Genomic DNA, 16889 nt, shown 5'->3' with positions numbered 1-16889 from the left:
ATATTATTTTTATTTTTATTTAACGTCCTGTTAACTACTAATTACTTCAATATTATGTGTTTTATTATAGCAGTTATAGTTATGTCTTGTCAGAGTTATTCTTACTCATGCTGACCTTGTAGACGCCAAATATTTTTAACTAGACATAGTGACTATATTTTTTGTGTCCCATCACACTGGTGTATAAAGGATTTTTTTTTTATATTACTTCCAATTTTTGGTGATTTTAGACGCTGTTTGTTGTGAATTAAACAAAGAAATAACAATTTGTGCAGAATAGATAAAAGTAATATCTTCACCTTCACCTCCACCTGTCTTATACAACACTAAATAGTTCTAATGTCGATGTCAAGAGGCAGTATTATTTTTGTCACCTCATTGGGTGAACTTGCTTAATACAAAAAATATAATATTATCACGAGGATTCAGGGTCCCCGTCGCCAGAGACAACTCGGCCTATAATAACTCCTCAAAGAAGGGGATATACTGGTTAGTAAACTCCTCCGAGATGTTGTTGGCAGAAAATAATCTTAATGTTTCGGCCAAAGGCTGTGTTACTGATCATCGACGAGAAACAAATAGCTCTTAAGAGTATACAGTACACTTGTGGCGGTGATGTTGTCACTAACTATCAGTGTAATGGCGTAACAAATGATCATTTTGATGTTTACACTACATCAGTGTGGTGGGGCGACAGGAAGCTTCCATCATGCCTTCTGAACAATGGTTTCTCCTCAACACTTTGCAAAAGCCATCCACTTCCTCTTACCACTAACCAATAGGTGGCGAGAACGAGTGGCCGCCACTACTGCATGTAGTTGCTGTCCTGGTGACTTAACCTTACCCAGCCTAACCCACCCTTCTGCTAACACACCTCTCTCATCCCCTGGACTTCCATTTCCATAAGATCATGCTTTACGTTCCCCCTAAATGAAGATATGAAAGCAAAGTTGACTAACTCATATCAACCAGATCACTACAAAGAACTGAATCGAATCTGAATTAGAGACTGACATGCCTAGACATACAGTATATTCTTATCCCAACATGCGTCTCTGAGATTTAACCTAAATTACTTAGTCAATAGTTCAGTTCTGATCCTATACCTTCCCTGCACACACACTGCTCGCCCGACCTCCCACCCGCCTCCCTCAATGGCATCTTTTACTCGAACGTTCATCTTCATCTCCTTGACGTTTTTTCTTCAAGTTGATTAACGTCTTGTTTTTCTTCCCCTGTTTACCAGACCCAATAATGTCTATCTCCTTCATCGTGTCTGCTATACGAGAATGACCTCGTCTTCACTCACCACATACTTCACCTCTACTTTTTGCACGTAAAGATCTTTCTTCCCTACTCCTCCATGTCAGTAAATCTCGTGATTGAATGAAGTGAAAGAATGATACAGTGAATGAATAATACAATGAGTTAATAATGCAGTGAATGAATAATACAGTGAGTGACTGAATGAGACAGTGAGTGAATAATACTGAATGCTACAGTGAGTATTCACTCACTGTAGCATTCATTCACTATCATTCAAGCCCGATATCATTCATTCACTCACTGTATTATTCATTCACTATCATTCACTCCCGATAGTAAATAATACAGTGAATTAATGAAAATAAATTAATTATACAAAGTGAATGATAGTGAATGCTACAGTGAATGAATGATCGTGGGAGTACCTCACACAAAGTCCTGTGGAGGAGTGTAGAAGGCGCCACTCTATCTATGAATGTGTGTGAGTGAATGAGTCAAGTGGATGAGTGGGCGGTCACTGAGTACCATGAGAGTGATGTCTACAGCAGGGTTCACCCCCATCCCACCATGAACCCACTTTACTCACCCACAAATCCACCCACCTTGCCCAACCATGAACCCACTTTTCCCAACCACCCACCTATATCTCTCCCATCCATCTCGCCTACCCACGATTCCACTTCGCCCACCCATTGGCAATATTTATGTAAGGAAGAGTTCATAAAGTCCATCCTTAGTTGTGTAGTGACGAAAGCTTAAAACACCTGAGAAAGCTTAAAAACACCTGACGAAAGATCAAAAACACCTGACGAATACTTAAAAACACCTGACGAAAGTTTAAAAAGCACCTAAAGAAAGCTTAAAATTACCGACAAAGCTTAAAAGCACCTGATGAAAGCTTAAAACACCTGACATATAGGCTACTGAAAATATATTAAAACAAACTAAAACTCAAACACTCAACAATAGCTCATAGCATCTGACGAAACACCTGAAAAAAAACTCTAATAAAATGTTAAACTACCCAAAGAAATTTGTAAAAAAACACGACCAATTCTTAATACTTTTGACTACACATAAAATCACCAGACAGTACCTCGAACTTAACAGATTAAAACTGACAAAAGCAAAAAAATCTGACGAAGGTTACAAAAAAAAAAGTTTGCAAATGTTAAAAACATCTGAAAAAGCTTACATCTATTGATTAAAGCTTAAACACTTGATACGTTTTAAACGTCTGACACAGTTTAATATATAAGGTGTCTAATGGCCTCTTAAAAAAATTATTAAAACTTAAACCACGTGATAAAAATGAAAAACATTTGACAAACACTTAAAACATGAATTGGATAAAGCCTGGACACATTTTTGCTTTGTTATTGTGATAAACATTTTCATTGACATTAAATACAAATGCCGAGTGTGTTGTCTTGGTGGATCTAATACTAGCTTCTTAGTTTGGGCAATTTTACTTGACTTCAAGAAACCATCACAAAGACGACGAAATTCTGAAATTAAACTAATCCTTGCCCCTCTTCCTCTATTATTACGTGTTCTCCTGTTCAATCCCCTCTTTACTGGATCTATTGTTAGTCCTCGAATTTCATGCTCTATCATTTATTTTCCTCTCTTCACTACGAGGTGTAAAACTGTGAACGCCTTTGTCGTTACCTTTCCCCGCCCACCCACCTGCATCTTGCAGCGCCTGCACTCTAAACTTCTCTACAAGTACTTCACCTTTCCCACGCTTGGTCTCTCACCAGAGCCAACTCCAACGACAAAACTCCTCTGGCTTTGGCTTCAAGAAGTTCTTCAATGAGGTCAAATCTGATATCAAGAGCTTTGTAGCAAATACTGGGGATAGGGAGTAGCGGTGTTGTCAGTGGTGAGTGGTTGCGACACACCAGTCCAGCTGCCGCTGTTGGCTTTATCACGCACTCACGTGGGGACGCCTACGAAGGAACAAGGCCTTGTCATAATCTTCCGGTGAGCTTGTATGGACGAGTCAAAGTTCTGGCATATTATATAGGTTTACCAATAAAAAAAACCATGGAAGAGCTTGCAAGGCCTCGAGTCTGCCGTAGAGTGTCAGTAATCACTGAGTGCGTGCGTGCGTGCGTGCATACACTCATGTGGACACTTACTAAAGATTAAAGTCTGCCATAATTTTCCCCAAGAGTTGAAATGCTGGGTTTTCGCAGATTTTTTAATATAAAGACAAATAGTGAACTATGGGAAGAACCTTGAAGGCTTTGAGTCTGTAGTAAGGGTCAACAACCTTTGCGTGTACCCGAGGACATCCTAGGAGTCCGGCACCAATGTTTGCCTCAGACATCACCTATCACGTCTGCCGTTGCACTGGTCAACTTTGTGTTTTTATTACTGCGTTCAGTGTTTGATGATACTCACATCCTCACGATTGACAGTGCTCATGATCACCTGAGACTATATGTGGGTCATCTGAATAACCGTTCTGTTGAAGTTAACTTTAGGGCGCTTATGGAGAAGTTGTGAAAAGTTTATTTTCATATTAAGAACATCATTTTATTTTCATCATAACTTGGGCTGACCCCTGGACGAGTGGATGACCCACACTGACCTGAGACTCATGTGGTGCACATCCATCATTCCTGTTTCACTCTGATCTTTGTTATATAATCATTCTCATCGTACCATCAACACCTTTTACCTTCATTTTTCAATATATTTGTCCATTATTTCTTTTTAGATGTTTTTTTCACTTGTAATATATAATGACTCAATAACTTATTCATTGAGCATTTATTTCCAGAAAAGTTTTGCTCCTTGTACTGGCTAACACATAGTGAGCTGTGTTTCCCATCTTCTTTACTCTAACTGAGTGCAGTGTGTCCCTTCCACAAAAGTCAGCAGTTAACAGTTAAATCACAAGTTGTGATACCTTATAAGACTGTTACCTAGTACCTTTACCTGTAATGTTGCTTCTGAATAAATACTTTAAATAATAAAGCATTCTCCTATGGATAAGCATACATATTCAGAGATAACGCAACAATCCATACATATAAAGTATACTGTAATCTCAAAGTCAACATAAGATATTTTCATCTTTGAGATAAAACCAAATTCATAACATAATATTTTATAGCTGTCATGGGCACAGTGTAAACAAAGGTAAACATTAAAATTTGCTTGAATGTTAAAGATCATAATTATACAGACGTAAGCGAAGTGGCACACTGATTTTTTTTAATAAATATATATTTTTGCTGTAGTGCTGTGGCAAAGAAGATTCGGATATCCTTCAATCTGTTTTCAGGCTTTGCATGCCAGTTAGCATTTCTTTGTATATATTTGCTATTATCAACCGTAGTTAAAGGTTGTTAGGATTGTTTGCTGGATGCTCTCTTATTTTTTTCTATGCTACTGTGTCTGGTGCCATCAGCGGCAACTCTGCCTCAAACTAATATTGAACTTCTCTCTTGGCCGACGGTGTTGCGGCCATCCCCACCTCAACCAGTAGAACGAGACACACCCTCTTCCCCAGCCCAACACTCTCACCCACACCACCTTAGCTGACGGCAGAGACTCTCAAAACGATGATGTAGTACCTAACGTCACCCCATACGATGGCAGAGACTCTCAAAATGATGACGTGTCTCCTAACATCACCCCAGATGATGGCAGAGGCTCTCAGAATGATGACGTTTCTCCAAACGTCACCGCAGATGATGGCAAAGATTCTCAAAATGACGACGTATCTTCTAACGTCACCCCGGATGATAGCAGAAACTCTCAGAATGATGAAGTATCTCCTAAACTTACTTCAAAAGAAGGCGGAGGCTCTAGGAATGATGAAATACTTCCTAATACCAACACAGATGATGGCAGAGGTTCTCAGAACGATGACGTACAACCTGACGTCACCTTAGATGATGGCAGAGGCTCTCAGAATGATGATGTACTTCCTAATACTAGCACCGATGATGGCAGGGGCTCTCAGAACGATGACGTACAACCTGACGTCACCTCAGATGATGGCAGAGTCACTCAGAATGATGACGTACCACATAACGTCACCTCAGATGATGGCAGAGGCTCTCAGAATGATGAAGTACTTCTTAATGCCAATACAGATGATGGCAGAGGCTCTCAGAATGATGACGTACCACCTAACGTCACCTCAGATGATGGCAGAGGCTCTCAGAATGATGAAGTACTTCTTAATGCAAACACAGATGATGGCAGAGGCTCTCAGAATGATGAAGTACTTCTTAATGCAAACACAGATGATGGCAGAGGCTCTCAGAATGATGAAGTACCTCCTAATACTAACACAGATGATGGCAGAGGCTCTCAGAATGATGAAGTACTTCTTAATGCCAATACAGATGATGGCAGAGGCTCTCAGAATGATGAAGTACTTCTTAATGCCAATACAGATGATGGCAGAGGCTCTCAGAATGATGAAGTAATTCCGAATACTAACACAGATGATGGCAGAGGCTCTCAGAATGATGAAGTACTTCTTAATGCCAATATAGATGATGGCAGAGGCTCTCAGAATGATGACGTACCACCTAACGTCACCTCAGATGATGGCAGAGGCTCTCAGAATGATGAACTAATTCCGAAGACCAGCACAGATGATGGCAGAGGCTCTCAGAATGATGAAGTACTTCTTAATGCCAATACAGATGATGGCAGAGGCTCTCAGAATGATGAACTAATTCCGAAGACCAGCACAGATGATGGCAGAGGCTCTCAGAATGATAAAGTACTTCTTAATACAAACACAGATGATGGCAGAGGCTCTCAGAATGATGAAGTACTTCTTAATGCCAATACAGATGATGGCAGAGGCTCTCAGAATGATGACGTACTTCCGAATACTAACACAGATGATGGCAGAGGCTCTCAGAATGAAGTACTTCTTAATGCCAGCACAGATGATGGCAGAGGCTCTCATAATGAAGTACTTCTTAATGCCAATGCAGATGATGGCAGAGCCTCTCAGAATGATGTCTTATCTCCTAACGTCACCTCAGATGATGGCAGAGGCTCCCAGAATGGTGACGTACTTCTTATTACTGGCACAGATGATGGCAGAGGCTCTGAGAATGGTGACGTACTTCTTAATACCAACACAGGTGATGGCAGAGGCTCTCAGAATGGTGACGTACTTCTTATCACTGGCACAGATGATGGCAGAGGCTCTGAGAATGGTGACGTACTTCTTAATACCAACACAGGTGATGGCAGAGGCTCTCAGAATGATGACGCACTTCCTAATACCAACACAGGTGATGGCAGAGGCTCTCAGAATGATGACGTACCACCTAACGTCACCTCAGATGATGGCAGAGGCTCTCAGAATGATGACGTACCGCCTAACGTCACCTCAGATGATGGCAGAGGCTCTCAGAATGATGAAGTACTTCTTAATGCCAATACAGATGATGGCAGAGGCTCTCAGAATGATGACGTACCACCTAACGTCACCTCAGATGATGGCAGAGGCTCTCAGAATGATGAAGTACTTCTTAATGCCAATACAGATGATGGCAGAGGCTCTCAGAATGATGACATACCACCTAACGTCACCTCAGATGATGGCAGAGGCTCTCAGAATGATGAAGTACTTCTTAATGCCAATACAGATGATGGCAGAGGCTCTCAGAATGATGAAGTAATTCCGAATACTAACACAGATGATGGCAGAGGCTCTCAGAATGATGAAGTAATTCCGAATACCAGCACAGATGATGGCAGAGGCTCTCATAATGAAGTACTTCTTAATGCCAATGCAGATGATGGCAGAGCCTCTCAGAATGATGTATTATCTCCTAACGTCACCTCAGTTGATGGCAGAGGCTCTCAGAAAGGTGACGTACTTCTTATTACTGGCACAGATGATGGCAGAGGCTCTGAGAATGGTGACGTACTTCTTAATACCAACACAGGTGATGGCAGAGGCTCTCAGAATGGTGACGTACTTCTTATTACTGGCACAGATGATGGCAGAGGCTCTGAGAATGATGACGCACTTCCTAATACCAACACAGGTGATGGCAGAGGCTCACAGAATGATGACGTACCACCTAATGTCACCTCAGATGATGGCAGAGGCTCTGAGAATGATGAAGTAATTCCTAATACCAACACAGGTGATGGCAGAGGCTCTCAGAATGATGACGTACCACCTAATGTCACCTCAGATGATGGCAGAGGCTCTCAGAATGATGAAGTAATTCCTAATACCAACACAGGTGATGGCAGAGGCTCTCAGAATGGTGACGCACTTCCTAATACCAACACAGGTGATGGCAGAGGCTCTCAGAATGATGTTTTACCTCCTAACGTCATCTCAGATGATGGTAGAGTCTCTCAGAATGATGACGTACCACCTAACGTCACCTCAGATGATGGTAGAGGCTCTCATAATGATGAAGTACTTCTTAATACCAACACAGGTGATGGCAGAGGCTCTCAGAATGATGAAGTACCTCCTAATACTAACACAGATGATGGTAGAGGCTCTGAGAATGGTGACGTACTTCTTAATACCAACACAGGTGATGGCAGAGGCTCTCAGAATGATGACGCACTTCCTAATACCAACACAGATGATGGCAGAGGCTCTCAGAATGATGAAGTATCTCCTAATACTAACACAGATGATGGCAGAGGCTCTGAGAATGGTGACGTACTTCTTAATACCAACACAGGTGATGGCAGAGGCTCTCAGAATGATGACGCACTTCCTAATACCAACACAGGTGATGGCAGAGGCTCTCAGAATGATGACGTACCACCTAATGTCACCTCAGATGATGGCAGAGGCTCTCAGAATGATGAAGTAATTCCTAATACCAACACAGGTGATGGCAGAGGCTCTCAGAATGATGACGTACCACCTAATGTCACCTCAGATGATGGCAGAGGCTCTCAGAATGATGAAGTAATTCCTAATACCAACTCAGATGATGGCAGAGGCTCTCAGAATGATGAAGTAATTCCTAATACCAACTCAGATGATGGCAGAGTCTCTCAGAATGATGACGTACCACCTAACGTCACCTCAGATGATGGTAGAGGTTCTCGGAATGATGAAGTACCACCTAACGTCACCTCAGATGATGGCAGAGGTTCTCGGAATGATGAAGTACTTCCTAATACAAACACAGATGGTATCAATGATAAAAACATTTCTGTACCTGTAGCTATAAATGCTGAACAAATGAAGGAGAAAACGCCTGAAGATCTTGACACAACGAACCAGAAACTGACTTCCGAAGAGTCACAAGATGTCAACTCCAGTGATTTAGAGGCAAATGGGAATAATTTCAGTTCAACAGCCAGCCTAAACCAGGAGAGAGACGCTGGAAGACAGTCTATTGACATCGAAACTTGGGACTATCCTTTAGTGAAGTGCACCAGTACGCCTGCAGAAGACAGTGTACCCAAAGAAACCGTAACAGCAAGCGTGGCCGAGCTTCAAGAATATGACGACTATGGAAAACAAAATTCTGAAACTAGCAAAATTTATCTTGATGATTATGACAGTAAAGAAAATAGATTCGTGAGTGACGGTAGTGGAAACAAAGTAGGAGAAAATGAAAACAATAGAGGAGAAAAGGGAGATACTGAGAATGAAGCAGAGGGAACGGCAGTAAATTTTAAAGACGAGCTGATAACGACCCAGGATGTTGTTTCTGAGAAAGATGAAGACAATGGCGGAGATAAAGGAGAAGAATCTGTCAAAGAGAAAATCTCTCCTCATTCATATGTCACCATCACCGATGACAGTGAAGAAAATTATGAATCTTCGCAAATAAATGATAGAAATGATCCACCAGATAGCAATAAGGAATTCGAATATATATATGGAGCTGTATACAGCGAGGAAGACAAGGAAGACCCCCCAAACAACGACTACGACTTTTATGGAAATAATACCGATTCAGAATCTCCAAAAGATCGAGTTTCTCCCGCAGCCTCTGTTAGTAAAGAACGTGTGGATGACATATTAGCGAAGAGCAGCATTCCTCAAGAGGAAACCGAAACTGGACGTGGTTCTTCGAGTAGCGTTACCACCTCCCAAACTGACCAAGGCGATAGAGAGCTTCCCCAAATAATTATTGATGCAAATGGTGATATAAATGAAAATTCTGCAGACTCCAAAAACAGTGGTGTCCCAATAACGGTTGACGACGAGGAAACGAGGGTACGAGTGGACACTCTTGAGGACTCTGAAAGTACCAGTGTCCATACAGCGTCTGACGAGAAATTTAGGACACCAGTGGACAAAGATGTTCTCAACTCAGAGAACTCTAAACGAGAAGATGAGGAGGACGATGGTACACAAGAAGCCAGGGAAGTAATAGATGTATATAAAGACAAGAATAAAACAAGGGATACGACAGGTGAAGGAAACAAAACGTTAGATGTTGAAGAAATCACGACAGGTAGTGAAGCCAATGACATGACAGACTTCGGAGTCAAAGAATCACAAGAAAATAGAGACGAAGACTCAACAGGAGTTCAAGCCAAAACATCGCTAGATATTAGAGATGAAGATATGACGAACGTTAACAATATAGACGCAATAGGTGTTGAAGAAAAAGACACATCAGATGTTACAGAAAAACAAGACACGACAGATGGTGAAGGCAGAGAGATGACTGGTGTTGAAGACAAAGATACGGCAGACAGTAAAGACAAAGATAGCACCGATATTTGTATGACATATGATGAAAACAAAGATAGGACGGGTAATGAAAACAAAGATGGTGTAGGTGTGGAAAACGGAGTCATGATTGGTGCTGAATTCGCTGAAGACAAAAACATTACAGATGTTGAATACAAACATAATGAAGGCAAAGATATGACAATTATTGACGACAAAGGAATGGTGAATGTTGATGACAAGGATGCAAGAAAAATAGAAGGAAGAGACTTGACAGATGTTGAAAACAAAGACACACCAGACGATGAAAACAATGACATGACGGATGTTAAAAACAAAAATGAAATTCATGGTGAAATCGATGCGAGTGACAACGAATATGAGGGGAGTGACGAGTGCAAAAAAACAGGAGTGGAGAGGAGCAAAGACCGACCCCTATCAGGAAGCTCCTCTTGTTCCTGTTCTCGGGCATCTGAGAAAGAGGACAAACAAACTCAGTACGAGAAAAGCGACAAGAAGAAAGACAAGGCCACGAAGGAAAGTCCTGAGGAAGAAACTATTGGGTTCACATACACGGACAACAGATCAGGCGTGGAGACTGTGGGACGATTCAGGCAAGATTACCACCAAGCTATTTCGGATATCATACACTCGACTGCCATAGAGGGAAGCCAGTCTCTGGATCTGCACGTGATGGCAAATGATAACAGGGACACGAATCCTACAGAACTTATTCCAGGAATGTAGGAAGGTGTCGGTGGCAGTGGTATTGTGGGCGACTCCTGCTGGTGGAGGTGAAGGAGAGTGTGTTGTCACCACCCGCACCTGCTCTGTTGCATGGTGGTCCAGTGGACACCTGGTAGCCTTCAGTTACCCTAAATGTTAAAAGATTAAATGTACCAAATGCACCCTAGATGAAATGGCCATCAAAGCAAATCAGAATCACTCGCGTCACATTAAGGTTACAGATGAAGAAATAATGAAAAGTTGCATTTGCTTTAGCTTTCTGATCACCAACAGCTGCCTGTTATGCTTCGAAAGGTTTATTTACAACAATAAGTTTTAGGCAAAAACAATATACGTTGAAAGCACTTGTTTACCAGCCCAAGCACCAAGTCCTTCAAGAGTCCCCCTGAAACACAAACTATGAACAATAGCTTTCTCTCCCCCTTCACAAGTGATTCTTTCTGTGTCTCGTCTTTATTTTGCTATACCTCAATAGTTTGATTAAAAAGCATGATAATTGTCGTTCCACGAGTGAGAAGTGTACTTTCCTTGCTCCAAGCTGTAAATACACTATTGTTATTGTCCTAGGTAAGTGTGAGCGTCTGTGTTCCTCGTATCACTGTGTTGCTGTTGTCGCATGTGTGTAGTTCTTTGTTTCACCTGCATGATTGTGACAAGTGAACTGTTGTATACCTCCCCGTCTTATTCCACAAATCCAATGATTATGATGTTAAAATATTATATTGTCGTATCTGAGTTTTTCATTGTGATAAATTTGATATATAATGTAATTTCAGTAGATATATATTTGAATTTTTACATTACAAGAAGTAGCATATCGTTTCAATTAAAGATTAAACATTAAAATTTCATATTTTAGCCAATAACTATGTAGAGAAATTGATAAAAAAAATCAGTTAAGATTCAATAGTCCCTTTTTCAGCACAACCAATTATTATGATGCGCTGCGAAGACCAATAATCTGATTTCTATTACTGAAAATACTTTCAGGCAACAAACAAACCAGAGAATGAGGAGGAGGAACTTGCGCTAGCAGCTACCAAAATTCAGGCTAGTTTCCGTGGACACCAAACAAGACAGGCATTAAAGACCGGAGACTTACAGGAAAAAGTGCAAGAACCCGAAGAAAAGTCTACTGAAAAACATGAAACAGAAGATATGAAATTAGAAGACCCAAAGCTTCAAGAAGCCGCCACAGTAATACAGTCTCATTATCGCGGATTCAGGACTAGGCAAAATCTAAGAGGTGTCGAGACTCAAGCAAAACCTGACATTGGAAGGCCCAAACCTACAAGACCACTGCTTCAAAATACATGCTTATGATACAATCATCGTTTGGCGTTGCGACAGGAAAAAAATTGTTCCACAAAAACTGATGATGTTATACAAGTAGACCTCAGCGACCCTGACATTCAAAAAGCAGCTACGTTAATACAATCTGCTTACCGGGGTTACCATACAAGAAAAAAGATTAAATATTTCCACGGGAAAATAAATGTCATTTCGTGATTTTAATGATCCTGAGTTTCAAAAAGCAGCCACAAAAATTCAATCAATTTTCAGAGGATTCAGAACCAGGAAAATCTTGAAAACTACACAATCGCAAGGAGAGGAAGATACAGGTGCTAAAGATGAGGAGAATCTGAAGAAATTGACATAGATCTCAATGACCCTGAAGTACAGAAAGCAGCTACCAAGATCCAGTCTTCATATCGTGGTTTCAAAACTAGCCTCCTGAATGATTCTGGGGCTGAAGGTGAAGAAAACCGAAATTGACATAGATCTCAATGACCACGGAAGTACAGAAAGCAGCTTCCAGGAATCAGTCCCTATCTTGGTTTCAAAACTGAAAACAGCAGAAGTGGTTCTGGGACTATAGAACAAAAGAAAACATTGAAAGGGTGACACAGTCTCAGCCCGTACAGAGTACAGCAGCTACAAGATCCAGTGCTATTATCGTGGTTTCAAAACTAGAAAACATCGAATGATTCTAGGGCTGAAAATTGAAAGAAAAACGTGAAGAGTGTTTTTAGATCTCAATGACCTGAAGTACAAGCAGCTTCAAAGTCCAGTCTTCGCCTTGTGGTTTCCAAAAACTAAAACATGGGAATGGTTCTGGGACTATAGAACAGAAAACATTGAAGAGGTAGCATGAATCTCAATGGCCTGATACAGAAAGCAATACCAAGATCGATGCTATATCATGGTTTTCAAAACTAAAACAACTGAATGATTCTGGGACAATAGAACAAGAAAACTATTGAAGAAATTGACATAGATCTCAATAGCCCTGGAAACAGAAAGCAGCTACCAAGATCAGTCTTCATATAATGGTTTCAGCTGAAAACATCTAGACGTTTACAGGGGCTGAAGGTAGAAAACAGTAGAAGAAATTGACGCAAGATCTCAGCGGCCTAAAGTACAGAAAGCAACTACCAAGATCGATGCCATATCATGGTTTCAAAACTAGAAAACAGCAGAATGATTCTGGGACAATAGAACAAGAAACATTGAAGAAATTGACATAGATCTCAATGACCCTGAAGTACAGAAAGCAGCTACCAAGATCCAGTCTTCGCTGCAATGGACAAAACTAGAAAACATCTGAATGATTCTGGGGCTGAAGTAGAAGAAAACATTGAAGAAATTGACATAGATCTCAATGACCCTGAAGTACAGAAAGCAGCTACCAAGATCCAGTCTTCATATCGTGGTTTCAAAACTAGAAAACAACCAGAATGATTCTGGAACAATAGAACAAGAAAACATTGAAAATTGACGCAGATCTCAATGACCTGAAGTACAGCTACCAAGATCCAGTCTTCATATCATTGGTTTCAAAAGTAGAAAACATCTGAATTCAGATTCTGGGGCTGAAGGTAGAAAACATTGAAATTGACATAGATCTCAATGACCTGGAAGTACGAAAGCAATACCAAGATCCAGTCTTCATATAAACGTGGTTTTCAAAACTAAAGAAAACATGAAATTGATTCTGGGACTATAGAACAAAAGAAAACATTGAAAGAAATTGACGCAAGTCTCAATGACCTGAAGTACAGAAAGCAGCTACAGATCAGTCTTCATGTCATGGTTTCAAAACTAGAAAACAGCAGAATAGTTAGGACTATAGAGACAAAGAAAACATTGAAGAGAATTAGCCTGATCTCCAACTGACCTGAAGTACAAGCAGCTACCCAAGATCCAGTCTTCATATCGTGGTTTTCAAAACACGAAAACAACAGAATGGTTGGACAATAGAACAAAGAAAACATTGAAGAATTGACATAGATCTCAATGACCTGAAGTACAGAAAGCAGCTAGATCAGTCTTCATATCGTGAACCAAAAGTAAACATCTAAGATTCAGATTACAGGCTGAGAAGGTGAAAACATTGAAGAGAATTGTATAGATCTCAATGACCTGAGTAAGAAAGCAGCTACCAAGATCCAGTCTTCATATTGGTTTCAAAACTGAAAACAGCAGAATGATTCTAGGACTATAGAACAAGCTATTGAAGAAATTGACATAGATCTCAATGACCTGAAGGCTACAGAAGCTACCAAAGATCCAGTCTTCATATCATGGTTTCAAGTAAAACATCTGATTCAGATTCTGGGGCTGAAGGTGAAAACATTGAAGTGACATAGATCTCAATGACCTGGGGAAATTGCAAAAGCAGCTGCAAGATCAGTCTTCATATCGTGGTTTCAAAACTGAAAACATCTGAATTCAGATTGGGGCTGAAGGTGAAGAAAACATTGAAGAGAATTGACATAGATCCTCAATGACCTGAAGTACAAGCAGCTACAAGATCCAATCTTCATATCATGGTTTCAAAACTAGAAAACAACAGAATGATTCTGGACTATAGAACAGAAAACGATGAAAGATGACATAGATCTCTCAATGACCACCATTGAAAGCAGCTACCAAGATCAGTCTTCATCGTAGTTTCAAAGTAGAAAACATCTGAATTCAGATTCTGGGCTGAAGGTGGAAAACTTATTGAAAGAAATTGACATAGATCCTCAATGACCTGGAAGTACAGAAAGCAGCTACAAGATCCGATCTTCATATCATGGTTTCAAAAATGAAAACATCTGAATTCAGATTCTGGGGCTGAAGAGTGGAAAACATTGAAGAATTATTGCAGATCTCAGCCCTGAAGTACAGAAAAGCAGCTACCAAGATCCAGTCTTCATATCGTGGTTTTCAAAACTAGAAACAGCTGAATGATTCTGGGACTATAGAACAAAACGACCCGACGAGGGTGACATAGATCCTTAATGACCCTGAAGTACAGAAAGCAGCTACCAAGATCAGTCTTCATATCGTGGTTTCAAAACTGAAAACATGAAATGGATTCTGGGACTATAGAACAAGAAAACATGAAGAGAATGACATAGATCTCAATGACCTGAAGTACCAAAGCCAGCTACCAGATCCAGTCTTCATATCGTGGTTTCAAAACTAGAAAACAGCTGAATGGTTCTGGGACAATAGAACAAGAAAACATTGAAGAAGTCGACATAGATCTCAATGACCCTGAAATTACAGAAAGCGCTTAGATCCAGTCTTCATGTCGTGGTTCCAAAGCTAGAAAACAGCAGAATGGTTTCTGGGACTATAGAACAAAGGCTTATTGAAGAATTGACATAGATCTCAATGACCCTGAAGTACAGAAAGCAGCTACCAAGATCCAGTCTTCATATCGTGGTTTCAAAACTAGAAAACAGCTGAATGATTCTGGGACTATAGAACAAGAAAACATTGAAGAAATTGACATAGATCTCAATGACCCTGAAATTACAGAAAGCAGCTACCAAGATCCAGTCTTCATATCGTGGTTTCAAAACTAAAAAACAGCTGAATGATTCTGGGGCTGAAATTGAAGAAACGTGAAGAATTGACCTGTAGATCTCAGCTGACCTGGAAGTGAAAGCAGCTTCAGATCAGGTCTTCATATCGTGGTTTCAAAACTAGAAAACAGCTAGACTGATTCTGGGCTGAAGGTAGAAAACGATGAAAGAAATTGACATAGATCTCAATGACCTGGAAGTTAGAAAGCAGCTTCCAAGATCAGTCTTCATATCGCGGTTTCAAAACTAGAAAACAGCTGAATGATTTTTAGGGCTGAAGGTGAAAAACGATGAAGAAATTGACATAGATCTCAACCCGACCTGTTGAAAGCAGCTTCCAGATCGATCTTCATATCGCGGTTCCAAAACTAGAAAACAGCTATGAATGATTCTGGGGCTGAAGGTGGAAAACGATGAAGAGTCGGCACTTAGATCTCAGCCAGCCCTGAAGTACAGAAAGCAGCTACCAGATCCGATCTTCATATCGTGGTTTCAAAACTAGAAACAGCAGGAATGATTCTGGGACTATAGAACAAAGAAAACATTAAGGGTGACACAGATCTCAAGCTGGCCCTGAAGTACAAGCAGCTACAAGATCCAGTCTTCACTGTTTCAAACTAGAAAACAACCAGAAATGGTTCTGGGACAATAAGACAAAAAAAAAACGCCCCAGAAGTGTATAGATCTCAATGACCTAAATTACAGAAAGCAGCTGCAAGATCCAGTCTTCATATCGTGGTTTCAAAACTAGAAAACAGCTGAATGATTCTGGGGCTGAAGGTGAAGAAAACATTGAAGAAATTGACATAGATCTCAATGACCCTGAAGTACAGAAAGCAGCTTCCAAGATCCAGTCTTCATATCGCGGTTTCGACTAGAAAACAGCTGAATGATTCTGGGGCTGAAGGTGGAAAGGAAACGATGAAGAGAATTGACACTGAATCTCAGTGATATTTGAAGTACAGAAAGCAGCTACCAGATCTGATCTTCATATCGTGGTTCCAAACTAGAAAACAGCAGAATGGTTCTGGGACAATAGAACAAGAAAACATTGAAGAATTGACATAGATCTCAATGACCTGAAGTACAAAAAGCTGCCTGTGATTTGATCTTCATTCCACAGTTTTTAAAGCCAATAAAATGTATGTGATTCAAAGTATGAAATTGAAGAGGACATAACGAAATAGATCTCAATGACCCAGAGCTCAGTTAGATCTGGGCAGGAACTATCAAGAAAGTCAGTAAAATTCATGACTACGAAAATAATAAGGAGGTCTGAAACTGTAACAAAAATACAAACGGTATCAGAGGTATTCAGCAGAAATACAGACAGAGAAATAGAACTG

At 40.5% G+C, this 16889-nt stretch overlaps 2 protein-coding genes across 3 annotated transcripts in view; both read left to right on the top strand.

The window, feature by feature from the left end:
• LOC121861499 overlaps positions 1-11784 on the top strand; it is a 32292-nt gene extending 20508 nt beyond the window's left edge. The window contains exons 3-4 of one of the 2 annotated variants that reach the window (XR_006088034.1): positions 3030-3151; positions 11672-11784. Coding sequence is in view for 1 of the 2 variants with exons in the window: in XM_042359297.1 (XP_042215231.1) it covers positions 4769-10681 (5913 nt within the window). In the remaining variant the exon portion in view is untranslated. Of the gene's footprint in view, positions 1-3029; positions 3152-4768; positions 10729-11671 lie in introns of both variants that reach the window. The other variant, XM_042359297.1, reaches the window with a different exon arrangement.
• Positions 11785-13264: 1480 nt separating this feature from the next.
• Positions 13265-16415, top strand: LOC121861354. The gene is made up of 5 exons (XM_042359003.1): positions 13265-13394; positions 13516-13560; positions 14431-14449; positions 15333-15530; positions 16282-16415. The coding sequence occupies exons 1-5, from the start codon at positions 13265-13267 to the stop codon at positions 16292-16294; spliced, it is 405 nt and encodes a 134-aa protein (XP_042214937.1). The 3' UTR covers positions 16295-16415.
• Positions 16416-16889: the final 474 nt, after the last annotated feature.

Source organism: Homarus americanus, unplaced genomic scaffold (assembly GCF_018991925.1).
Source record: "Homarus americanus isolate GMGI-L3 unplaced genomic scaffold, GMGI_Hamer_2.0 scaffold24260, whole genome shotgun sequence".
NCBI lineage: Eukaryota > Metazoa > Arthropoda > Malacostraca > Decapoda > Nephropidae > Homarus > Homarus americanus.
The sequence above is the reverse complement of the archived record's forward strand: the minus strand, read 5'-3'. Positions and strand labels throughout refer to the sequence as shown.

Coding starts and splice junctions, on each gene's coding strand:
- LOC121861354 (XM_042359003.1), top strand. CDS start 13,265: ATGGACAAAACTAGAAAACATCTGAATGATTCTGGGGCTGAAGTAGAA. Junction 13,395..13,515: donor GATCCAGTCTTCATATCGTG/GTTTCAAAACTA, acceptor TTCATATCATTG/GTTTCAAAAGTAGAAAACAT.